Source organism: Haliotis cracherodii, unplaced genomic scaffold (genome assembly GCF_022045235.1).
Source record: "Haliotis cracherodii isolate W230 unplaced genomic scaffold, xgHalCrac1.p SCAF_13, whole genome shotgun sequence".
NCBI classification, from domain to species: Eukaryota; Metazoa; Mollusca; class Gastropoda; order Lepetellida; family Haliotidae; genus Haliotis; species Haliotis cracherodii.
The window spans coordinates 32,803,587-32,829,821 of NW_027266268.1; the positions used below are offsets into that span (position 1 = coordinate 32,803,587).

The window sequence follows — 26,235 nt, forward strand, 5'->3', positions numbered from 1 at the left end:
AACCCTATTTCCCATTTCAAACATCACAATTCAATATGAATCAATGAATCCTTACTCCTGCACCCCAAAATAATTGCATGGCATCTGTGTCCACTGGGGCTGTGTTCTCAAAGAAGTTTCAGATCACTTTGATGACAGGTGTGCGTGGGAGCCAGGCATATATATCCTGTTCATTTGTCCAGTTGTGTGGTGTGAGTTTGTTGGGTTTAACACCGCTTTTAACAGTATTCCAGTTATATCACTGCGTGTCAGCTTAATGTGGGCTCAGACAAAGACTTAGTATTGAAATGGACCACATGCATAAAACCTAACTAAAAGGAAATCTTTGAGCACCAATCAAGCAGGCTCGTGTTAAAACAGCAGGAAGATGGCATCCATACCAGTCACGTGATGCCTCATTTCGACAAATATTCATCAAAATTAAAACTACCACTGTGATAGAGCCTTGTGTAGACTTTATAAAGAAATGGGAGTGATCTCCCTTGACATGATGTAGAAGCAAGCTTGTTCCCAACTCGTGACACCTTCGTTACATTCTCGGTAACATCGCTGCCACCAGTGTTGGCACAGCCATTACAAGACTCTTGAAATTTGCCCTCTAACCCCAAATGTAGTATCGTTTATACTTTTGTTTCTGTCTTTGGGAATGCCATCATAGTGAATTTTGAAAAGGTTTACGACTGACCAGATTTCCCAGATGAATATACCTTTTTGTTTGTCTAATCAAATTGGTTCGAGGCTGCAGACTCACAGAAAAACGTCCCCCTTACATTCTTACTATACCAATTACATGATAGTTGAAATGAAAAAGAAATTCAAATCGACAACCAAAGAAAATAAGTAAGCTGGGGTAGGAGTATTCAGCATCACAGCAGTCATGACTTGTTTGGAAACATAACGGTCAGCGAGTTCAGCTCCAAGCATGGTTGAGGCCACCTATCAAAGTGGGGAATTTGGACTGGTGGCAGCGATAGTATAGAGAGCTCCGTGAACGGGCTATTGCTGGGAGGAGCTTTGATGAAGAAGCTGGAGTGATCTCCCTTGATATGTGTAGACAATTGAGTGATCTCCCTTTGTTCAAGTGCCGTCAGACCAGTTGTTTACTTGTCATATTTGTCGTACTCACGAGTCTGTCCTAAACTTGAATCACTTGTACTTACTATCCACCTACTTCAACTTTTTTTTACCAAAAAGAAAATATAGTCTTCAAATATATTTAAGAGAGGAGATAGCAAGTTGGGGATAATATAAACTTATTTTCAGTCATTTTGTTTTCCTTTAAAAAAGTTGATCTATGAAATTGGTCCATCCATAAATATGTCACATTGCCTGACTGGTCAAACAAATTCCACTTATTGCACTTACAGTAATTAATCATAGGTCACAGAGGCTTCCTCATATCTCTGATGGAGGAGACACTGAAAGCTTTCTGAATTACTCTCCAAGGGAATAAATCAACAAATGTGTACATATAAATACATTCGATTCTAAAACAATGTCAGTAGATTGACATGATCTCTTGACTGGAGTGAACTGCCAACCCCAAACTGTCACACTTGTGGAATATAATGAATTTAAAGAAATCCCCTTTCTTCTTAGTATTTCAGCAGGAAAAACTCCCACAGCATAAAAATAACGAAAGGGACATTACTCTTTGACTTGCAATTCCAAGAATCTATCCAAACAGCATGTTTCTTTCAGTAAATCTTTATGTTTGATCCTTAAAAAGAACCGTTACCACAAAAAATGTTTTTTGCAATTATATTTGACAATATGTGGTTTTGAGGAAGAAATGGAACTTAACTCTTTGACATGGAATGCAAAGAAACTTTCCAAAAAGTTTCTTTAGTAAGTTTGCATATATCATCATACCGACCATACTTTAACAAGTACTCTTACCACTTGTAAACAATTTTGACAATATATGGTTTGGAGGAAGAAAAGGGACATAACTCTTTGACTTGAAATTGCAAAAAACTTTCCTGTTTTCACTTGCAAACACTTTTGACAATATATGGTTTTGAGGAAGAAAATATGTCAACAAGTGAAAAAATGGGCTCAGACACTGGAAGATTTCCAACAGTGCTTGAAGACTTCCTTTAGTTAGTGCCACACCACGCCTAGTCAGTCATCATCGGAAGAGTACAGACTTAATGGCTTGGGTTTGTATGTCTGCTTCCTCTTTTGGCTCATCAACATGCCAAATTCGGAGGATTTCGCAAAAGTCAGACTCCTCCTGACAAGAGGGTGTTCATACACACTATGGACGGACTCCTCTTCAAGGGAGGTAACTGTGGCTCTCTGAAACAAATGAACAGGGCGTCGGAGGAGGCGTCGTGGGGGCCGTGAGAACCTGCGTCGGAGTGCCTCCTCTTCCTGTTTATGTTCGTTCAGCCCCTCCTCACAGTAACAGATGAAGGATTCCATCATGTCACGACGGTTCGTCTTAAAGAACTTGCGTCGGGAAATCTCGAAACAGGCGTCAACGAAACCCTGGAATCCCAAACCTGAAATGCAGCAAGAGAGAGATGTCCATTACTGCATCCGGGCTGACTGAGGCATGTTTGAGACAGACATTAAATCTTTTCAGAGAGAGAATTTCACGTAAGGGAGAGAATTGATGGATGTCAACTTCTTTATTGTGAGGAACACAACGTTTCAGGAGTATATTCTTACTCTTTCATAATTTTACCAGATTTACCATATATTCTGAAACGTTGTGATCATCTAAATAAAGAAGTTGACATCTCTAAATTCTCTCTCTTTAACATAAGCAGTTCGGATGAATATTGATCAAACTTAATATTGAACTAGTGTGGTGGTATTCTGTTTGTCAAGCTGAATGATACATTTTCTTCAAATGTAGGTTTGAGGAAAAGAAGATAAAACATCAAGAAAAGTATTAATACAAAGTGAAAAGTCTGAAAACCTTCCAAGATCCAATCCTATTCAATGTTTATCAACCAATCAGACTGCAGTACACGCTCCCCTTATTTTACAATTAAAGTCTATGACACAGTGAGTGAGTGAATATTGCTTAACGCCGCATCAGCAATTTTGCAGCGATTCGCTGCGATCTATGACACAACAGTAGGGTGTATGGTAGTTGAAAAGGTGGATGGTCAGGAACAAGTACAACTCAGGATGATGGGTTAGCCGAGTGGTCAAAGCGTTCACTTGTGATGATGAAGGATCGGGTTCGATTCCTCCATGGTTACAATGGTGAAGCCTTATTTGTGGTGCTGGAATACTGCTAAAAACAGTGTAAACCCAACTCACTCACTCCATGAATATCTCATAATTTCCATAAACACCATTGTTGATGCTTGTTACAATTTTTATCTAAGTTCACAACCAATCAAAATCTATGTTTATTCAAAATATTTTGATGTCACAAATAGATCTCTTTTGTGGCAGGGGGGGCACGGGGGGCCCAGTCGTCCAAGGCGCCGTGATTTGCTGTGCAGAATTGCGTACCTTTGGCAGGCCAGAAACCTTTGATTGTGGGACATACCTCTATGACATCATGTAATGTCCACAACACAAGGGGGCACGGGCGGCGCAGTCGTCTAAGGCGCTGCGATTTGCTATGCAGAGTTGTGTCCCTTCGGCACACCAGAAACCTATGATTGTTAGTTCAAATCCTGGTTCGCCCAGATTATGTTTCTAGGTTTGTCAGCACCATACCCATGCTCGTGGGTTTCACCGAAGTGGTAAACGTCTAAGACCTGCATCACTTCAGGCTTTCCTCCCACATTATGATGACACGCCGTGATATAACTGGAATACTGTTAAAAGCAGTGTTAAACCCAACTCACTCACTCACTCACTGTGGCAGAAACTCAATAATGAAGTTGAACATTGAAAACAGGATCAACGTCAATAGGCGTGAATAATGGTAAGATGTGTTGCCAAACAATTCAAGATTTTGGCCTGATAATGTACTGTAAACAGCTTTATTTCTGCGCCGTTAAAATATTGCGAATACCACGCCAAAGACAATACTGCGACGAGATATTTTTGCGAGTTGCCGTGTTGCGATGACCCCTCGCGTACCAAACAATAGACAGCTTCTCTCCGAAGCTTGTTTTTCTGAGTTGGCCGGAAAGTTGACTGGAAAGTTGACCGGAAGAGATTGCGACCAATTATCAAATACGATAATTGACTCAACTCAGTGTCATGTCATGTGTGGACAAAATTGCAAAGGACACTGACGCAATCAAGCGAGGTTGGAAGAAGGCAGGATTACTGTGAGGTAACAGTGACACTAACTGGTCTGTTTACACTGTCATTTGTGATGTATTGTGTGACCATTCTGCATTCATTTGTGTTTTTAACTTATTGAGTAACTTGTAGTTCTGGTTGATGATTTCAACATTTGATGACGTGTTGCAATGACTAAAGTATGTATGTATTATTTATACTTATTTTTGCGTTTTTAATTTTTGCGATTGAGTCTCGTTCACAAAACTCGCAATAATAAAACGGTTGCAAAAAATCCCCTGTTTACAGTATTTAACTTTTTTTCACAATTTCAGTGGTCAAATGACCTTGACATTTGAGTTACCTGATGTACGGTCAGGGTTCATAAACTCCCACTTCCTTTGATAATCTATGAAGAGGATGTCCACGGATGCATTCGTTACTCCTCGGCGATTCAGACGACATTTTCTGAAATTGTACGTTAATAAACGATAAAATTATTTAAACTTCAACTTAACCAAAACCAAAATCAAAGAGATACAAATAATAACTGATACCTGAGTAAAAAGTTCAGAAAAGAATCAAAACCTATTTAAAATGTGAAATTTTCAATACTTTTGGTCAGTATCTAATCCTTCTCAAAAACTGATTTAATATGATATTGAAGTCCGGAATTGACTTCATGGATTTCAACTTCTTTCAAAGCCATATCCAACTCTTGTTCTAAAATTCCACTTATTAATAAGGATATGATCTATGACAGACAAGTCACACTTAAAGATAAAAGAGGGGCGGTCAGGAAGCTTAGTGGTTAAAGCGTTCGCTCGTCATGCCGAAGACCCGAGTTCGATTCCCGACATGGGTAAAACGTGTAAAGCCCATTTCTGGTGTCCCCCGCCGTGATATTGCTGGAATATTGCTAAAAGCGGTGTAAAACCATACTCACTCACTAAGGATATTACTATATCACTAAGAAAATTTACCTTGCAAACATTCTGAAAGCTGTTGGCCCTATCCGATGAGCTCCTCGAACCCCTAATGACTTTGTGAACAGTGTAGCGAGTCTTTCCATCAGCCGCAGATAGTCAAACTGGGTGCCATAGACATCAGGATATATCCGCTTCAAACACGACTCCTTGTCTTCATCATCTTTCTCCTCCTCCTCCTCGTACTCTTCATCTCCTTCCTCTCCTGAGTCGTATTCTTCTCGCCCACTGTCACCTTCCTCCATTTTGTTATCTGAGTCCGTGCCTCGATCATCGCTGTCCGTTCTCGCGTCACTGTCATCGGCACTCTTGTCGTTGCTGTCATCCTTCTTGTCGCCGTCGTCAACCTCCATGCTGGGGTCCATGATCCTGATGGCGGTCTCCTTGACAACGGTCATCTCCTCCATCTTGATGATGATGGCCGTCTCGCCCTGTCTCTGCTGATTGTTGGCGTTGTTTTCATTTCTCCGTCTGCGGTGTTGTCTGCAACTGATGAAGAAGATGCAAATGATGACGATGGTGATGAAGATTGTGTTAAAGATTATGTAGAAGAGAATTATCTGGACAATATAAGGATCTAGATTACGTTGAAGATAATGATCTACATGATGATGAAGAAAGTGACGAATCTAGATAAGACCCGTGAAGATCTGGAATCTGCCATAATGTAATGTTGATAGTGACATGTATTACAAAACAACCAGTGCACACAGTTTGAAACAGACCTCATCGGTTGCAAAATCAGTTTTGGGAGGCAAATCCTTTGGCTTCACTGTCAAAATAGTCCCGTGAAAATTCCGGGTTAGAATAAGTCCTCAGCAACCAATGCTTGTCGTAAGAAGCAACGAAAAGGATTGGGTGGTCAGGCTTGCTGACTTGATTGATGCATGTCATCAATCCCAATTGTGTGGATCGATGCTCATGATGTCAATCACTGGATAATGATCTAGTTAATGACACAGACAATATGCAGATAATGAGGTCTATGAAAGGCATTTAGAAGTGATACATATAACGAAGAGAATTTATGGTTGTCAACTTCATAATAAAGCAGTTGACATACACAAATCCTCTTCCCTGATGCAGATAATGATGAGGACAACGATGCAGATAATGATCTGGTTAATGACACAGGTGACAAAGTCCAAGGCGATCATTTACTCAAAAACTCCGAAGTGGACAAGGGCAACTTAGAATTATGACTTACTTTTTACGTGTGAATTTATTTTTGGGCGCAATGAGGAGGAATGTGTCCCTGACAAGAGGAACCTTGACTTCTTCGTCCTTGAGACTCTCCACACACTCGAACACCCCCGGGATCACCTCCTGCTCCCCGAAGATGCTGAGGCTGGGGTTGGCGTTCACCTCCAGGAGGATGGGCTTCAAGTTCTTCAACAGAAGGATGTCAAAGCCCAGAATCTGAAAAAAACACCAAGAGAATAAGACATACTGAACAAAAAATGTTAAATATTTGAGACGTCCATCACTGCATCCTGGATCATGAATATTTTGTGTGTATTTTTTTATAGTAGACACTGAAGTTAAGGATCATGAATATTTGGGTGTATTGTTTTGTAGTAGAGACTGAAATTAAGGGATCATGAATATTTTGGGGTATTTTTTGTAGTAGAGACTGAAGTTTAGGGATCATGAATATTTTTGGGGTTTTGTTTTGAGGTAGAGACTGAAGTTAAGGGATCATGAATATTTTGGGGATACTTTTTTTAGTAGAGACCATACACATAATGTCATAAAAATATCCAAAGAATACTCAAGACCCCTAACTTCATGTTCAATATAAAATACCATCTATTCCGGTGGGATATAGAAGGCCACAACCCTGCAACACTCGGCTGGCTGGCTCGTTCTGTCTTAGGCCGAGACAAATATGCATGTGTTCCCTATTTTACCCTCATTAAAATATATATATATATATATATCCCTATATAAATATTAAATATCCCTATATAGATACCCCCTCCAAATATATATATATATATATATATATATATATATATATATATATATATATATTTGAAGGGAGTATTTTAATCTTTGTTTCTTCTTTGAAAACAGTAATCTGCACAACAACTTTATGCTAGTGAAATACAGACGGTACTGTGATGGTGGTGAAAATGATAGATCAATTTGTTCTGGTCCACAACAATTACTCCTTAGTTTCAAGGAATTTTGGGGCCATTTTCTTCAATTATTTTGGTCAGTTAATAATGATTCCTCACAAACCATCGAGAGATTACACATCATTAAACAGTCAACTCTTTAAGTAAGTACCGTTTTTGCTGTAATAAGCACCCACGGCGATATTTGCTAATATTTGGCTAGTGAACAATCCCAATTAGCAACCCTTCCGATTGGTCAATGTACACAAGACTTATTTATTCGTGTAAAATATGCACTCGTGTGTTATATGCCCCCTTAATTATTGGCAATTAAGTTCTGGAAACTATATCTGTCGTGTATAATACGCACAGACTTTTCTTATGTATCATTTCAGGCTGTTAGCATAAACCATGAAATATACGATCTTTCAACTCTGTTTTTTTCTCACCAAAATTATATTCTAATAAGAGCCCACTATTTCTAATTTTGAGAGCCCCCCCGGGCGCTTATTACGTCAAATACGGTTAATGTAGAAAGTGCCATGACACTATAGCTCATCTTGATTAGAGTTAACAGTTAACAATGTCAAGAAATACTGACACTTAACGAAGATTATGGATGCCACTGTTGTCCAAGGTGGAATATTTATTTGATGTTTATTTTTATCATTCATAGAACTATTGTTTCACTATTCATAGAAATCTTGGTTTTGGATAATTATAAATAATTTGTTAAATAACAACAGCTAATACTGTATTCAACTCATTAGGGGGCAAGGGGCGGTCGGGTAGCCTAGTGGTTAAAGCGTTCGCTCGTCATGCCGAAGACCCGGGTTCGATTCCCGACATAGGTATAATGTGTGAAGTCCATTTCTGGTGTTCCCCGCCGTGATATTGCTGGAATATTACTAAAAGCGGCGTAAAACCATACTCACTCACTCATTAGGGGGCAAGGGTACATTCTATGGTTCAAAGGCAAATTCATATATAAACTGTCATTTCAACTCTACTCCTAACCTGATTGTGAGAAAGTGAAAACTTCGATCTGAGAACTGTTTTCAAAGACACATAAGATATTGTTTCAAAACATTTGGTGAGTGTGATTGGATCAATGCTTAAACTGAGCCTGGTCATCCCAAATATTTGGATACTCAAGTAAAATAGAAGAAATCAATTCGGATGTTTTCAGTTCTTGAAAAAAATAGCTCAGAGGGCTTAATAAATTGAATTATGTCAATCCGAATATTTTGAGACCCAAGCAACATTGAAGAAATCAATTTTGATGTTTTCATTGCTGGAATCAAATTAATGTTCAAAGCCTTCAGCCTCATGTCGCCTGTCCTCGGCACAATAAAATACTCCGCACACAGCAACGACAAATACAACCCAAGGAATTGGTTTCAGTCCAGTGTGGTTACTGTGGTAAATATCTGTAAACAGCCGCTGTGACCAACACACCCAGCAATACAGGACTTTCTCATCGCCGACTAGAAATGAAATATTAATCACTTCTGGCACCTGTTTGGCAGGTTGTGTGACTAGTGCAGCTAACTTGTGTACTTTTGTATGATCACGCCATCCAGCTTGACGGTTTTAGGGACTAACAATTTTGTTTATTAACACTTACTTGTCTTTCTTAAAATGCAGGCACTTTTTTTCAACTAGTCCGGCCCCAAATGTAATCTGGGAAGTAAATACCAGTTAGGGGGATGGGACGGGTAATTCGGGTACTCGGGTCGGGTGGGTCCTGAGTAGGACCCGGGTACCCACATGACTACCCGGACCCGTGTTTAGTCACGTGACAAACTGTTTAATGACATTAACAATAAAACTCAATGGTTACACTACAGGTATAGCTAATGTTCACATTTCTTTCTCACTATGCAGGCATTCGTTCTGACTTTTATATGTTCGAGTAAGGGTAGAGCGTCTATCAACTGCAGTGTATACATGATCTGATCATTTGATACATGTATCTAAATAGTTTTTGCCAGGGCTGCGGTAAAACAATTCCCATTCGGACATTTTGTACCCAACTCTTGAGACCTATAGCGGGTATACGGCTAGGGATGGGTAATAGGGTGTCAGACTACCCGGGTAGTAAATTTGGAATCGTCCCAGCCCTACTTCCAGTACAAGAATGTTTTCAAATGTTCAAATGTTTTCAATGTTATTAAACAAAACAACAACAGCTCCTCTCCAGATAAATACCATGGTGAATGAGTTAAAATAATCCATAAAATCCCAAGCAAGTCTACAATTATTTGACAAGTCTAGATTTCTTCTAAACATGATGAGATTCCCTGGGCTCCTTCTACTCAAAAATATAATAGAGCAAAAATTGTTATGAATAAAATTTTCCTATGTAAATATCAATAAAGAAGTTTTTATCTACAATATGTCTTGTCTTATTTATAACTTCCAAATGCCCACAAAGACAGACTTGGAGAATAGATGAGAATCCAGAGTTAAAATTTTATTTTTAAAAAAAAAGAAAGAAAATCACATAATCATACCTTAGGTGTTACATGGCAAATGTTTGTGGTTTTGATGAAGTGGATGTAAGTTTTTGCAGCCTGTTTTTACTTTCTGCAGACTGTTCCCCTGAAATTGTATGCCATTCACAACAGGCCTACACTATAGCATCAAATTCTTTACCCACAATACATGTAGTCATATAGGAATGAGTTGGGTGAGTTCGGTTTAACGCCACTTTTGTCAGTATTCCAGTTATATCACGGTGTGTCAGCTTAATGTGGGAGGAAAGCCTGAAGTGATGCAGGTCTCAGACGTTAACCACTTCGGTGAAACCCACGAGCATGGGTATGGTGCTGACAAACCTAGAAACATAATCGTAGCACACCGGCATTCGAACCCACAATCATTGGTTTCTGGCGTGCCCAAGGGACGCAACTCTGCACAGCGAATTGCGGCGCCTTAGACGATTGGGCTACCTGTGGCCCCCATATAGGAATGGGAAATATAACTCTCAAAGAAACAGTCAAACCAGAAAGTATAGTTCTCTTAATTTCTTATATCATCTACAGACCATTCTTTTTAGAAACAATATTTACCAGAAAGTAGTTTCATTTCCCCTTTAGCCACTGACTCTGGGTTTGAAAATATAATCTGTATTTCAATAAAAAGTCGCTTAGTTACCAGTCAAAAGGAACAAATAAGTATTTAACAACAACATCAGTGAGAGCCGCAACAGCATGCAAGACATCCGGTCCTGAGACAGGTTATCAATATTCCAGTTGGCAATACAAACATGTTTCAAGAATCTGCATAACTATTGTGTACTCATCAATTACTCAATAAAACCAGAACACTCTATCTGATGTTGCCATCAAATGTAACACTGCTTGTTTAACGCCACACTCAGCAATTCAGTCTACGGCTGGGACAAGTCCAAATTTACTACCCGGGTACCCACCCCACTATTACCCGACCCTACCCTGGTACCCACTGTAGGTGTCAGGAGATGTCTCAAAATGTCCGATTGGGAACATTTTTAGCATAGCCCTGGCAAAACATATTTAGATACATGTATTTAAGAATCTGGTCATTCATACACTGAAGTTGAATTTATTTATATTTTTATTCAACCTTATGAAAAGTCAGAAGGAATGGGTGCGTAGTCAGAAAGAAATGGGAACATTAGTGACTTGTAGTGTAACCATAGAGTTCTAGATAATTTTTGTCATTAAACAATATGACCACGGGTCCGGGTAGTCCTGTGGGTACCCGGGTCCTACTAAATACCCATCTGATCCAGGTACCCGAGTTACCCGTCCCAGCCCTAATTCAGTCTGTAAATAATCGAGTCAGGACCACACAAACCAGTGATTGATATTTTGAGCAGAGAACATACTTGTATTTCACGTTCTGGTTTGCTATGTATGTCGATGGGTTACAAGGTGGAACAGACATCGCAGTTTATGAGTCTGGTATGCCTGATTTTATCGCTAAGATGATGGTGATTGCCATATTTTAACTCTCAAGGTGCTAAGATCACTGTGATAATATACTGATGCCAAGAGAAACGTGAATACAATACATGTTGGTTAATATATGAGAATTACTCATATTCAAGAGATGTTGGATTGGTTTGATGCGCAAACTAACATACTGGTATGTTGTGTCACATGTGACGCAGGGGCATGGGTGGCGCAGTCGTCTAAGGTGCTGCGATTTGATGTGCAGAGTTGCATCCCTTCGACACGCCAGAAACCTATGATTGAATCCTGGTTCACCCCGATTATGTTTCTAGGTTTGTCAGCACCATGCCCGTGCTCGTGGGTTTCACCAAAGTGGTAAACGTCTGAGACCTGCATCACTTCGGGCTTTCCTCCCACATGAAGCTGACATGCCGTGATATAACTGGAATACTGTTAACAGCGGCGTTAAACCCAACTCACTCACATGTGACACTTAAATGCTTCCCTCGCTCACGCTGAGAATTAGAACCTTGACTCTGATTGGCTGATTAGAAAGTTCACCTGACACGACCTCCAATGAAGGTCCTCAGATCTTCACGGGGAGGAGTATTGTATCGGAGAAAGAGATCCGATTATAATGAGATTGGATAATGAAGCATGGGACTCTTTAGTCAGGTGAGATAAGAAAAAGGAAACCACAACTAACAAGGCACTAGCTGAGGCCTGCAAAGAGAACTTCATGAACTAATTATCATATCACAAATAGTATCAATAGTGTCATTTATTCATATCAGCCTATGGTGTAGTGTCATTTATTCATATCAGCCTATGGTGTAGTGTTATTTATTAATATCAGCCTATGGTGTAGTGTATTTATTCATATCAGCCTATGGTGTAGTGTTATTTATTCATATCAGCCTATGGTGTGGTGTTATTTATTCATATCAGCCTATGGTGTAGTGTATTTATTCCCCTACGGACATGACATGATAACATGCCGGACACAAGAGTTATAGGATCAGGCGACGCTATGATACTCCAAAAACTAGACATGTGACACACAGACCAATCATAAGAGATCATAAATATTGAAAGTCAGTGGATATGTTGTTGAAAAGGGCCCTTGAAATACTTTGTTGGTCTGTTGTTGACGTGATGAATGGCTACTCAGATAGTTGGCTTGGCTCCTTTCATCTGGTTTTGCTGTCATTGTCAGCTTACCCATGGTAGGTATTTCCTTTGTTGAATAGTATAAATATACTTACAGAAAAAGAAATAGTGCCACAGCATTACAGCTCACCTAGATTTGTAGTGAACAGTTTACAATGTTGACAAAGATAGCCACTAATACGAAATCTGTAAACTATTAATTATTACAAATGGTTTTCATTTATGTAATGATACAAAACACTGTGTAACCCTATGTTTTTGTTTGTTTGTTGTCTTATATCGTCGTACATTGTCTAGCTGTTTGGAAGATGGTCCACCATGATGACACCCTCGGCATCCAAGATCAGTTGTGAGGTGATGTAAAATGGGGTTTAACGTCGCGTCCAAGATTATTGCACTTATATAGCGAAATGCATGCACTTGCATGTGTGTGTGTGTGGCTGCTTGTACTAGTCCGGACTGATGCCGATTTATAGTGCTAGCACACTGAGATACCATGCCGCAGTTTAACATGAATACCCCACTCAGACACAGTATACTGACTTTGAGCCGACCAGTCCTTGTTTTAGCCCCTTAATGCCGAGCGCCAGACAGGGTAACAACAAGTCACATCTTTTAACGTCTTTTGGCATGACGCGGCTGGGGATCAAACCCCAGACCTTCTACTCTCCGGGCAGACACTCTACCATTAGACCACGGAGGCGGTCCCCAAGATCACTGATGCCATAACCTTTCCAGCTGATTGGACAGCCTTTGCCTTCTTTGGTGGTGGTGATGTCAGTGCTTTCACTGTTTTGATTGTTGTTTGAACTGGAACAGGTGAACCAAGGTTTCATTGATAGCCACTAATCGTTGCACGAACCTTTCTGAATCAGCTTCAAACAGAGTTAGATTATCACAAAGCATGTTGTGCCTGGTGCGTTTTTGATTAGATGTCAGATGATATAGAACCCAACAAGCTGATACTTTCATTATTTCAAACTTTCCTGTGACAATGGGTGTACTCTCTCGTAGGAAATGCCTACTGAACTCCCAATATGATGCTTAGTCATTCACCGGAAAGTTATCATATTGTGGATTCTCTGGATCATTTCTGGTGTTGCTAACGTCACAGGCCTTCCAGGAGGGTGGTCATCTTCAAGGCTCTCCCTGCATAACTTAAACTCTGCTGCCCACCTCTTTTATGAAGGGGCATCTGTTGCTGGTGCTCATATCTCCATGGATGGCTTTTGGTCCATATTGGCATCCCAGAACATGAATGCAATAATCTTTCCAGCTGATGAGACAGTCTATTCCTACTCTGGGGTTTGTGATGTCAAATGCTTCCACTTCTTTTATTATTTAATTTTTATAGTGAACCCAGATTTCATCAAGTCACTAATTGTTGCAAGAAACTTACTGGATCAGTTTCAAACAGATAGGTTATTATTAGCCATCTTGTCCCAGACAGAAGCTTTGGAACCCAGCTGATACTCTCTTCACTGCCAAAGTTTCTGTGATAATGGAATGTACTCTCTCCTGGCAAAAGCCTACTGAACTAGCAATATGACACCCAGTCATTACCCAGCTGGTCGTCTAAATATCGGGTACTCTCTTGATAATGTCTGGTGTTGCTGAATGATAGAGATGAGTTGTCTTCAAGGCTCTCTCTGCCATGCTTAAACTCTGCTGTCCACGGTAAGTGGCATAGGAGAATCCTTACATTGTGTTGTACTCATATCTACATAGATGGGTTTGTGTCTGAAAGTACTTGGTCACTGCATGGTTCTAATGTTTGATCATTTTTCAAAGGTCACAGAACCCTGCTTCTTTATTGTCACAGCTAAACAATTTCCTCAACTGACTCAATACCTCTATGACATCATGTAATGTCGACAGCTAAAGGGGGCACGGGCCGCCCAGTCATCTTAGGCGCTGCAATTCGCTATGCAGAGTTGCGTCCCTTCGGCACGCCAGAAACCTATGATTGTGGGTTCGAATCCCGGTTCACCCCGATTATGTTTCTAGGTTTGTCAGCACCATACCCATGGTCTAAACGTCTGAGACCTGCATCACTTCGGGCTTTCCTCCCTCATTAAGCTGACACGCCACGATATAACTGGAATACTGTTAAAAGCGGTGTTAAACCAAACTCACTCACTGACAACAAAAGATTTCATTATTACACAATTCCTTCTGCCAACTTATCAATCAAACCTCACAGGATGCCAATCAAATAATTATTCTTGAATGACTCATGATTACCTCTTTGAACAAACAGTTTTTTTGTTGCCCCAAAACAATATACAAAAATTCAAATCATATGATAAACAAAACAAAAAGTATATTTTGACAAACAAACATCTAAAACAAAAGCAAAATCCCATCATTGGGTGGGGAACATTGATTACTGTAGATTAAGTAAACAGTCTACATTTGAAAACCCACTCTCCTGACCCCATAAATATGTGGGTGATAAAGCATGTATGACTGCCAATAGAAAGATCAAGAAGGTACTTTCCTCACACAGGGCCCCACCCCCTTAACAAACACTCCTAATGGATTCAGTAGACACAGAATAGACTTGTATGTAGCACACGTACAGAGAATACACACCGGGCATACATTGTCCATTCCAAACGCACCGTCATTGAAGTCTTGGCACAGGCCTTCATTCCATGGGAGAATTCAACCAAATACCAAATGTACCGTATTCGACGTAATAAGCGCCCAGGGCTCTCTCAAAATTAGAAATAGGGGGCTCTTATTAGAATATTATTTTGATGGAAAAAACACAGTTGAAAGATAAATTTCGTGGTTTATGCTGACAGCCTGAAATGTTTATGTACGACAGATACATTTTTCCAGAATTTCACTGCCCATAATTAAGGGTGCATATAACACATGAGTGCGTATTATACGCGAATTAATAAGTCTTGTGTACATTGATCAATCGGAAGGGGTGCTAATTGGGATTGTTCACTGGTCAATATGTTAGCAATTATCGCCGCGGGCACTTATTAGAGCGGGGCGCTTATTACGTAGAATACGGTATTGATAAAATATTTTCAGCTCTATTCATTGATTGTACATTTTAAAGTCCCGAGAAATATTCCACTCGTAACATATGACTTATATTCTGACCCAAGGATTTGAATAAGTGTGTCACACCGCTGTAGCTCACCTGGCCCCACTTGCACAAAGCGAATTTAGCGCTATGACTATCATAAGGTGATGTTAAAGTATGGGAGTTGGTATAATCTTAGCACTAAGATGGATTTGTGCAAGTGGATCCAGGTCTTAGATAATGACATTATTATTTTCAAGCTTTAAAAGTCAACAAAAAGAGATAAGTACGTTCTCAGCAAAATGCAGGCCACTCCTCAGCTTCAGGCAAAGTCTTTGATGGAGACATAATCACACAAGTAAACTTTATCTTCTTGGTTAATTCTATCCATTTAACAAGACCAATTCATGTTTTAGAATGGAAAAATATATTAAAACTGCAGTGTTTTATTGAAATTGTGTGCTTATAACAAACTTTCTGTTTGTATTTATCAAACTTTTATTTTACTGTTGTTTTACGCCACACTCAGCAATATTCCACCTATATGACGGCGGTCTGTAAAGAATCAAGTCTGGACCAGACAATCCAGTAATATCATGAGCATCGATCCATGCAATTGGGATCGATGACATGCATCAACCAAGTCATCGAGCCTGACCACCTGATCCTGTTAGTCGCCTTTTACGGCCAGCATGGGTTGCTGAAGATGTATTCTATCCCGGATCTTCACGGGTCTAATACTGATGAACATTAGTATATATTTACTTATGAGTTTAGACCTTATTTACCTTAGAGTTTCGCTAGGTAGAGGGATATCTTTTTCCCAAAGTGTGAGTTTACATTTATCTATCAGTGCCTTCCTTCTGCTTTTCATTACACTACCAGATATTTGTTCTTGTTTTCGATTCACAAATGTGCCAACATGAAATTAAAACAATAAATAAAGTATACAAACTTGGTTTTTTTTTACTTATTATTTCTTTTTTTACTTTAATTCATAATATTATTTGTAAAAGAAATAAAACATATATTTGGGTTGGATACTTCCCAGGGAGCTGAGAATGAAAATTTAGTGTACACTGATCCATTGACCAGGGTAGATAATGTTGCGCCATGAGGTCTCACTTGGTGAATGGAATTTAGTGCATCATAAATGGACTTATTATTCTCATAATTAACATGCAAATTTAATTTTTGCCTAGCCGTTTTTTATTTCTTAGGTTTTTAGCAAAAAATTCTTGTCTGTAGTTGAGGAACCAATTTTAATTACTTGAATTTTATTTTTCTTCTTTAAAACATATTCTGAATTTAAGTGTGCTGTGTTCGACATGCCAGTCTTGTACTTTGACACAGTTTCATCTTAGTAAGTACAAACATTTTGGATTTGCTGAATGAAAACAAAAGGACTTTTCTGATTTGTTTCCACTTGTATTTTGTTTCTAACATCCCAAATTCTTTTCCTCTAATAATATCTCCATCCCTTTTTTATGTTTGAGGAAGACATCCCTTTTCATATCATTCTAATTTGGTGGGTGTTTTTTAGTACTGAAATTGATTAAAAGACATCCTGAAAAATACTTTATATTTTTTAGAGAATTTCTCTCAACATATAATAATTTCAGGAAGTGGGCACATCAATATACAATTACATCACAAAAATTATGAAACTGACAAATGACATATTCAGAAAGCTAAATGACTATGATCCTTCAAAAACAGGCCTGATAAATTAAGATTCCTTTTAAAACATGTGAAATAATGTTTCAAACTGTACCAGTAGTATCTGTTCCCATTTATTCAATGTTGCAGGATATAATATTTCCCTCTACAACATCGGTAATGTAACCTATCATGCACTACAACTTTCAATATCACTCCCATACATCCTTCTTTAGTCTTATGTTTCTGTAATGTAGCACATTTTGCAATCTGTTTCAAATATGGGATGTTCTGTGCAATAAATTTCTTATCTTATCTTAAGAGACCTTATTGACAAGGATGTATTTCCTCAAGCAAGTGCTTGTTGCCTTTGATGATATCTATTAGTTAAGTTATCTCTTTAACCTAATATCAAATGGCCTTCCAGTAATATTTCTATAGTTTTACCAAAGACAGTCAATACATTACATCAGATTGAGGTGTAACCCACATCTCCAAGTATTAATAGACCTGTAAACCTCGCTATAAAGCATATTATAACCATCATTGTCATCAAATAAACAATTAATTTATGACATTGCTACAATCAAATCAGTCTCATAGAAAAACTCTATTACTGATATAGCCCAAAATGTTCAAAAACATATGTCTCCCATTTCTGCATTATAGTGAGGATGTAAAGAGAGGGGGGACTCCATTTCTTCTCTGACAGCTGGTATTTAATGGACTGTTGCCATGGTGAATAATGGGGATGACCTAGTTTTCATGACCAGGCAGTAATGGATTCACTGTGAGGTCCATTATTTTAACCAATCGCCAGCTTAGACATATTATTTGATGATGAATTTCACTGCCAGTGAGACACAAGGATAAGGTGCCTCCATCTCCGATGCCATAATTGGCTAAATGTGTCTCTATTTGTGTAAATATAATCCAGAATTCTGATAACAGCCACCACACCATTACTCTAGTCAGTGGCTAGACGTGCTGGGATTATTCAAAAGTCATCAGTGTTCCATAAGCCGCAAGCAGTTTTTCACACCTGCATTATCTAACAAAAAAAAACATGGAGGATACCCACGATCAGTAACCTTTGAAGCGTGCTACAGTGATCACAGGTCGCTAATGGCACTTCTTGCCATGAAGCCTGAAACAATTACAGTCTTGCGAAGTTTGTCCGTGGAAAAAACAGTCTGGTGAATGTGATGGCGTGGATCTAGCTGATAACTGAGAATGATGGCAGATTCTGTTCAGTGGAAACCATGGATTTTGACAGTTTGGTGTTTGAACTGTAATCTGGACTAATGTCCGCGATGACTGGACGCGGGGCACTGAATCATATGTCTTGCAGCAATATTGCTGAGTATTTGTCCAAACTTGGTGTCAGTGCCATTGGTGTGAACGCTGTTCGAGGTATTTATTCTAAAAGAGTTTTTTTCATAATCCTTACCTTTTGTCATATCTTGGGTTTCATATTGAATAATTTATTACAATCCATCTAGAAAAAATGTATTCCTTTGATTGGCTTTATATTTGTTATGATTTACAAATATAAAGTTTTGTAAAAAAATAGTTTTTACATTTTTGTTTCATAGAGATACATTAAGGGACTGGTCATTTATTATTGGGGTGGGGAAAGGGGGGTGAGATTAGTGGTACGACTGTATCATATGTATCAACATATTTTCATGACACCCCCCACACACACTCATCCCCACCCCTATATCCATGTAACATTTTGTCTTGCACCCTCCCCTATAATATATTAAATGACCAGTCTTTAAATAATGTTTAAATTCTTAAAAATAATTATTTGAAAAAACAGAACAGACCCCACACCTCCCCACCTTTCGCTGTGTCATTTTTTCCTTTTTTTTCCTGATCTCCCCCTCAAATTACCAAATTGCCAGTTTGTCAAACAAATATGATAATATTTTATATCAATCGTATCAATATTTCTAATTTGCAATTTAGTTTTTGTAGATACTGAATACTTCAGATGTCAATCACTAGCACTGGATTGTCTGGTCCAGTCTCGATAATTTACAGACCGTCATCATATAGCTGGAATATTGCTGAGTGCGGCGTTAAATAACAAACAAATAAACAAAACCTCATACATGGCAGAAAAAGTTTTTAAAATATCCAAATGAAATCGCTTTTAAAAATAGGTTTTATTTTCTAAGGTATCATCCATGCTACATTGAAAGATGATAAGTGTTTTTTCTATTTTTATTTCATAATTTCATTATTTTTCAATGCATAAAACTACTGTGATTTGTCCCTATTAATTTTGTACATAGAATAACAACTGTGACTGAACATTTTCATCGAACTCCCTAAACCTCTGGCACAACACATGCCTGGAGTTGTCTGCCTTTATCACAAGTAGAGTGAGTGAGTATGGTTTTACGCCACTTTTAGCAATATTCCAGCAATATCACAGCGGGGGACACCAGAAATGGGCTTCACACATTGTACCCATGTCGGGAATCGAACCCGGGTCTTCGGCGTGACGAGCGAACGCTTTAACCACTAGGCTACACGACCGCCCTTTATCACAAGTAGAAATACAGCAACGTGTCTACCGAGTAGAGTTAAAAACAACAGAAACTTATTATAAAACACTTATGCTTCTTCTTGTATAGATGTTTTTCACAGGGAACGTAACTGTGTTCTTTGATAAATTGTCGCTCACAAAATATTTGTGATAACAAAAAAGACATTTTAGAAAAGCTCAGAATGTTTTCCAACAAGTAAGGATAAAACAAAGGATAAACCTACGCTATAAAGTGTTACTGATCAGATCTATCTGTTAAACTAATTTTTTTTTCACAAAACAATAAATAATTAAATTCAGATGAGAAAAAAACATGCATTGATAGAATTTCTTTTGTGCTCTTTAAACATAACCTGGAGCCTGTAATTGAACATGGCTAAAATACAGTTGAGGTTGTCGCAGGGAGTGATTAAGTTATGTCATCAAAACAAAGCTTTTCTTTGTTGGCTAACTCAAAATTTTGTAGTGAGTGAGTGAGTTTGGTTTAACACTGCTTTTAACAGTATTCCGGTTATATCGCAGCGTGTCAGCTTAATGTGGGAGGAAAGCCCAAAGTGATGCAGGTCTCAGACGTTTACCATTTCAGTGAAATCCACGAGCACGGGCATGGTGCTGACAAACCTAGAAACATAATCGGTGCGAATCGGGGCGAACCCGGATTCGAACCCACAATCATAGGTTTCTGACGTGCCCAAGGGACTCTCAATATTTTGTAGAACTCTATTAAAACTGATTACTCTCTCTAAATGTTGATGTGTTTAAATGTCACGCTGGAAACTAAGTCTGAATTGGCAGACTAGATTGCAAATTATCAAGAATTTCATTCCAAATTGTCAAGACAGTTCTACATTTGTCAAGACCTAGATTCAAATTTGTCAGGGCCTACATTCCAAAATGTCAAGACTAGATTTCAAGTACTCGAGAATAGTTATCATACTGTAAAGACTTGAATGTCAAGATTTGATTTGACGTTAAGATTCCAAATGAACATCTAAAGCTTGTTAGTTCTATATTTCCTGGACAGCTTCTGTAAATAATATCGAGAAATGATGCTAAAATATCAAGTATGGTAATAATCAGTGAATTTAGGATTCAAACTAACACTATGAGCAATCGGCAGTTCCTGGCTTCAAAGGGACACAATTCAGCAGCGCTTTGAAGACATAACTATTTATGGATAACAAATTTGTTATTGTGTGTAACAAGTCTTGGCTACATTTTTACCCTTTATATCATACATCCCATGTTTGTTTGTTGTTTAACACCACGCTCAGCGATATTCCAGCTAAATGATGGCGGTCTGTAAATAGTCAAGTCTGGGCCAAGCAATTTAGTGATTGACATCATGAGCATTGATTAATACAATTGGGATACAATGACATGCAATCAACCAAATCATTGAGCCAGATCACCTTTGTGACGCCTCTTGTGACGACCTATATAGTGAGTGAGTGAGTGAGTGAGGAGGAACATGTTTTTTCCCCACCAAGAAAACCAGTAAACATAACTTCAAACACACTGAGCTTGGCACTTTTATTCAACGTCAGTTGTCAAGCATTTTATTTTATGGATAACAGAGTATGCTTCACATGAGACGTGAAATTTGAAAAATATTCTCGAACCCAGGTCTTGGGCATGACAAGTGAATGCCTTAACCACTAAGCTACCCCACCGCCCCATGACATGAAAGAAAAAATATAAGGAGAGGTCATGACATTGGGTCACTAATTACACTGCTTATGGCGGTAGTCCTATTCTGAATTGGGACGGGCGGACGGGCAAGCAGGCAGTCTAGTGGTTAATTGCCGTGATATTGCTGGAATATTGCTAAAAGCGGCATCAAACCATACTCACTCACTAACTCTGATTTTTGGGTACAGGTGGCTCAGTTGTCTGAGGTGCCACATTTCAGTCTGCTGAGTTGCCTATCTAAGGCATGCCAGAAGCTTATGATCCAGGTTTGTCAGCACCATACCCATACTTGTGGGTTTCACCAAACTGATAAACATCTAAGACCTGACAAAGTAGGGATAATTTTATGGATAACAACTTCTTTATACACTGAAACGTCGCCTTCACAGTAAATAAAGAAGTTGTTATCCATAAAATCAGACCCGTGAAGATCCGGGGTAGAATAGGTCTTCAGCAACCCATGCTTGCCGTAAAAGGCGACTATGCTTGTTGTAAAAGGCGGCTAACGGGATCGGGTGGTCAGGCTCGCTGACTTGGTTGATGCATGTTATCGATCCCAATTGCGTGGATCGATGCTCATGATATTAATCACTGAATTGTCTGGTCCAGACCCGATTATTTACAGACCGCCGTCATATAGCTGGAATATTGCTGAGTGCAGCGTAAAACAACCAACCAACCAACCATAAAATCATTTCTACTTTATCATTCGTCAATTTCTAAGTAAAGCCTATCAAACAATTCATCTAAGACCTGCATCATTTAGGGCTTTCCTCCCACATCAAGCTGACATGCTGTGATATGACTTTACACTGTTCAAAGCAGCATTAAACCTTATTCACTCATTTTTCTTTTCTGTTACTGTTTCAGAGCATCAGGTGGATGGTGAGGTGTTCACGGAGCTGACGGACAACGACATCAAGGATTTGTTCAGCATCTTCAAAGACAGACATCTTGTCAGGAAGATCCTTCAAGGAAAGGACAACAATCCAGTTCAAACACATCCAATCAAAACCAAGGATATACCAACCCCAGAGCCAATCAGAGTTCAGAAAACTGCCAACAGTCATGTTTCCGAATCAATCAGAAATGTTCGAAGTGACAGTGGATTTGGATCTTACGCAGCTGGTACGAAAGATAACGTTCTGTCAGAGGAGCAGTTTCACCTGATTCGATCCTTTGAGAAACTAACAGACACAACAGGTGCTTGTTATAGAGCTGATGTCAACACATACCAAGGACTGTGCAAAAATCCTCATGGCACCAGTATCCATGACAACCAGACTGAGACACAAACTCATCATGTTCCGATGGCATTATCTTACAGCAAATCTGTGACAGAACCCTTGAAACATTTTACATTCATTCAAAACAGCTCTACAAGAGATTCCCTACCTCATCATCTAAAACCTCAGAACTTAAGCCAAGACGGGTCATCAAAAGCTTCTACCAAAGCAAGCACCATTGGAACTGACTACAGAGAATACCCAAGACAATCTTCCCATGCTGCACTATCACACTTCATTCAAAGCAAGTCACGGCTAGCTGCTGAGAATGAGTCTCATGTCCCGGCAGATCTTTCCCAATCCAACAGACATCAGTCCCCGTTTCAGGCAGAACATGAACTGACCGATTCCAAATTTATTCCATCAGTGTTGACCCACCGACTGACCCAGTTCTCTGGTCTGGACCTTCTCAGCAGGAAGGCAAAGCAGGGAAAACCCAGCGAGGCCCAGAGACTGGGGCAGATGGTGGTCCGTGAGGCGTCGTCACGCGCAGGCATTTGGGATGATCCTCCTTGTCTTCAGCTCCTCACTACCATGCAGAAGGAGATGTTCTTTGAGTATTCCTTCTACATGGCTCCCAATCTGAGAGAGTTCAAGGACCTGTTGTGGAAGAGACTTGGAGAAGCTCTGTTGAACCGCCGTAAATACCTCCGAGACAAGGTACTGGGCAAACGTGGTAAGAGGCTGGATGAACAGTCAGCTTCTTCGGATGTGGATGTTATTGATCTCGACTACTGCGACTCTCCGGAACCTGCTGAAGACTTTGAGGACCAGGTACCGGATACTTCCACCTCATCTAGTCAGAGCGACAGAGCAAGGAAACCACCCAACTGGAATAATGGCCCCAGCTCCACCCAAAGTCGACCGGACGTCTCTGACAATCAGGTCCCGATGATGTACAACACTGCTGAAGATGAAGACAGACAGACATACCCGGACTCCACAATGGACACTCAGAACAGTGGAGAGTCCGAGGCGGACCACAAGCAGCAGATGGTGAGAGAAAACGAAGAAGTGTTCCGGAGGAAGAGGAGTGCTCTGGACTGTTCTTCCTCCAGCTCCCAGAACCTGTCTCTCCTGTCCTCTGCTGCCTGTTCTGCTCTCAAAGAAGAAGCTGAGATTAGATACAGGACTGAAATCAAAAGGCAAAGATATTCAGAAGACTTCTCCATGGTGGACTTTGAGGATGGGCAAGTGGATACGCGATGTGACCCCCCTGCTGACATTGAGAAGGTAAACCTCCACAAACGGCTGTTTATGTCCAAATCTGATTCCAGACACCATCACATCCGAACAGGACCTGTTCAATATGACAGTCACATAGACAGGAAACCTGTCGGCTTGTTTGAACCCCCGCTGCAGACCTCCTGTGATGAACAACAGTCATCGAACTTCATCATGAGGACTGATCAAGAGTCTGATGATGCAGTCTCAAACGAAGATCTGGAGAACTCGGGCATGTGGGACTCTTTTGTGATGGAGGAAGTCCCCGAAATGAGAATCTACAGTACGATAGACCGAGGAATAGCCCAGTACACCGGTGAAGAACTCTTGACAAAGAAATCAAAGCAAGGTAAGCCTTCCGAGCCACAGCGACTTGGACAACAGGTGATCCGCGAGTCAGCCATGATGGCCAAACTGTGGCAGGACGTTCCTCAGAGCATACGGGCCATCAGTGAACACCAGAAAAAAGTGTTCTACCAGTGCGCGTTCACACTGGCACCTAACCTCGTCCCTTTCCGGGACATGCTGTGGAGAAGGCTGGGTGAAGCTCTTCAGAATCGGAGAAAGTATGTGCGAGATCGGAGACTTGGCAAGAGGCCAACGAAGCGGGAACAGAGAATCATGAATGAATCCCTGAGTCAGCAGGAATCGGAGTCCGACTCCCAAGCTAGCCTTAGTTCAATACAAGACATTGAGAACATTGTCAGAGTCAAATCTGAAAATCCACATCATTGACTACAAAAGACACTTCTTCAAAGAAATATACAGTATACTGTCTAAACAGTTCTTTCGGCACAAAATTATCTTAACGCTTAGTTTAAGATATAGCATAAGAGTTATGATCATCATAGTGCTAAAATCACTTTGTGCATATGGACCCAGATCTTGATAAACTTAAGTGAATGGCACTTCTTCAAAGAAATATACAGTATATTCTGTCTAAACAGTTCTTTCGGCACAAATTTATCTTAACGCTTAGTTTAAGATATAGCATAAGAGTTATGATCATCATAGTGCTAAAATTACTTTGTGCATATGGACCCAGATCTTGATAAACTTAAGTAAATGGCACTTCTTCAAAGAAATATACAGTATACTGTCTAAACATTTCTTGCTGCACAAAATCATCTTAATGCTCAGTCTATGATATAGCATAAGAGTTACGATCATCATAGTGCTAAAATCACTTTGTGCATATGGACCCAGATCTTGATAAACTTAAGTAAATGGCACGATTGGTATAGGCGGGAAGATGCTGGGATCACATGCACAAAATTATCTTAATGCTCAGTCTGTGATATAGCATAAGAGTTATGATCATCCTAATGCTACAATAGCTTTGTGCATATGGGCCCAGATCTTGAGTAAATGGCACTTCTTCAAAGAAATATACAGTATATACTGTCTGAACAGTTCATTCTGCACTCTTAAAAACTACAAAGTAGTTTAAATTATATGCTGTTTTAAACATCTTTCTGTAAAAGAGTATGTAAGTGCTACAAGACTTAAAAGAACTGCCATACTCCCCCTTACTTTGAACCACTCCAAGTTATGTCCATCCATGTTATAAGATCAACATTTGCTTTTTTTATATTGGATCACCTGTTTTCTAAAATTTTTGAAAAAAATAAAATTAATTTTACTGATTAATTTTTTTTCTGAACAAGCATGCATGTTCTCACATGTCAGAGGTAGATAATTCACTCAGTTAGGTAAATCTGCAATACTGCCATGGGGCTCACTGTTTTGAGTTTCTGAGGGGTTCTCAAAAAGTTGTTTTTTGCAAAAAATAATGAGTTTCCCAAAATGCTGTGAAAAAAATAATTTATCCTCAATTTTATAAGAAGAGCATTTGCTGGATGTTCAAGAGTTTTTGGGGTAAAAATATATTAAGTTCCTCCTCTGTGATCCCAAGTAATATTAAATGTTGGCCTCATTGTTCATTCTTGGACTGCAGGTATTATAACTTAGGCCGCAAGATGCTGGGATCACATGCACAATATGATCTTTATGCTCAGTCTATGTTAGAGTACAGGAGTTACAATCATCATAGTGCTGAAATCACTTTGTGCATATGGACCCAGATCTTGACAAATTTAAGTAAATGGCATGACTTCGTATAAGCGGCAAGATGCTGGGATCACATGCACAAAATGATCTTAACGCTCAGTCTATGATATAGCATAAGAGTTCATCATCACAGCACTAAAATCACTTTGTGCATATGGACCCAGAGCTTGACAAACTTAAGTAAATGGCACAACTTGGGTCCTGGCAGTCCTGGCAGTCCTGGCAAGTTTAACTTTGCTTGTTGACTTGATCACGCCATCAGCAACAGATTACCCCCA

General features: G+C 39.5%; 2 protein-coding genes across 2 annotated transcripts in view; one reads left to right on the forward strand and one right to left on the reverse strand.

Annotated features, from left to right (window-relative positions):
* Nucleotides 1-1,804: 1,804 nt before the first annotated feature.
* Nucleotides 1,805-26,235, reverse strand: part of LOC139459198 (tubulin polyglutamylase TTLL11-like) — a 44,565-nt gene continuing 20,134 nt past the window's right edge. Inside the window, exons 4-7 of the mRNA XM_071240651.1 lie at nt 6,397-6,608; nt 5,187-5,678; nt 4,568-4,671; nt 1,805-2,507 (exon numbers count right to left, since the gene is read on the reverse strand). Of these exons, the coding sequence (XP_071096752.1) occupies nt 2,125-2,507; nt 4,568-4,671; nt 5,187-5,678; nt 6,397-6,608 (1,191 nt within the window). The 3' untranslated portion in view covers nt 1,805-2,124. The remainder of the gene's footprint in view (nt 2,508-4,567; nt 4,672-5,186; nt 5,679-6,396; nt 6,609-26,235) is intronic.
* LOC139459197 (uncharacterized) lies at nt 18,430-24,760 on the forward strand. Its single transcript, XM_071240650.1, has 2 exons — nt 18,430-18,538; nt 22,248-24,760. The coding sequence occupies exons 1-2, from the start codon at nt 18,430-18,432 to the stop codon at nt 24,620-24,622; spliced, it is 2,484 nt and encodes an 827-aa protein (XP_071096751.1). The 3' UTR covers nt 24,623-24,760.

Excerpts from the sequence above, each read along its gene's own strand:
- LOC139459197 (XM_071240650.1), top strand. The coding sequence starts at position 18,430 with ATGTCCGCGATGACTGGACGCGGGGCACTGAATCATATGTCTTGCAGC. Across the intron at positions 18,539-22,247 it reads TGGTGTGAACGCTGTTCGAG|AGCATCAGGTGGATGGTGAG; the intron begins GTATTTATTCTA and ends TTACTGTTTCAG.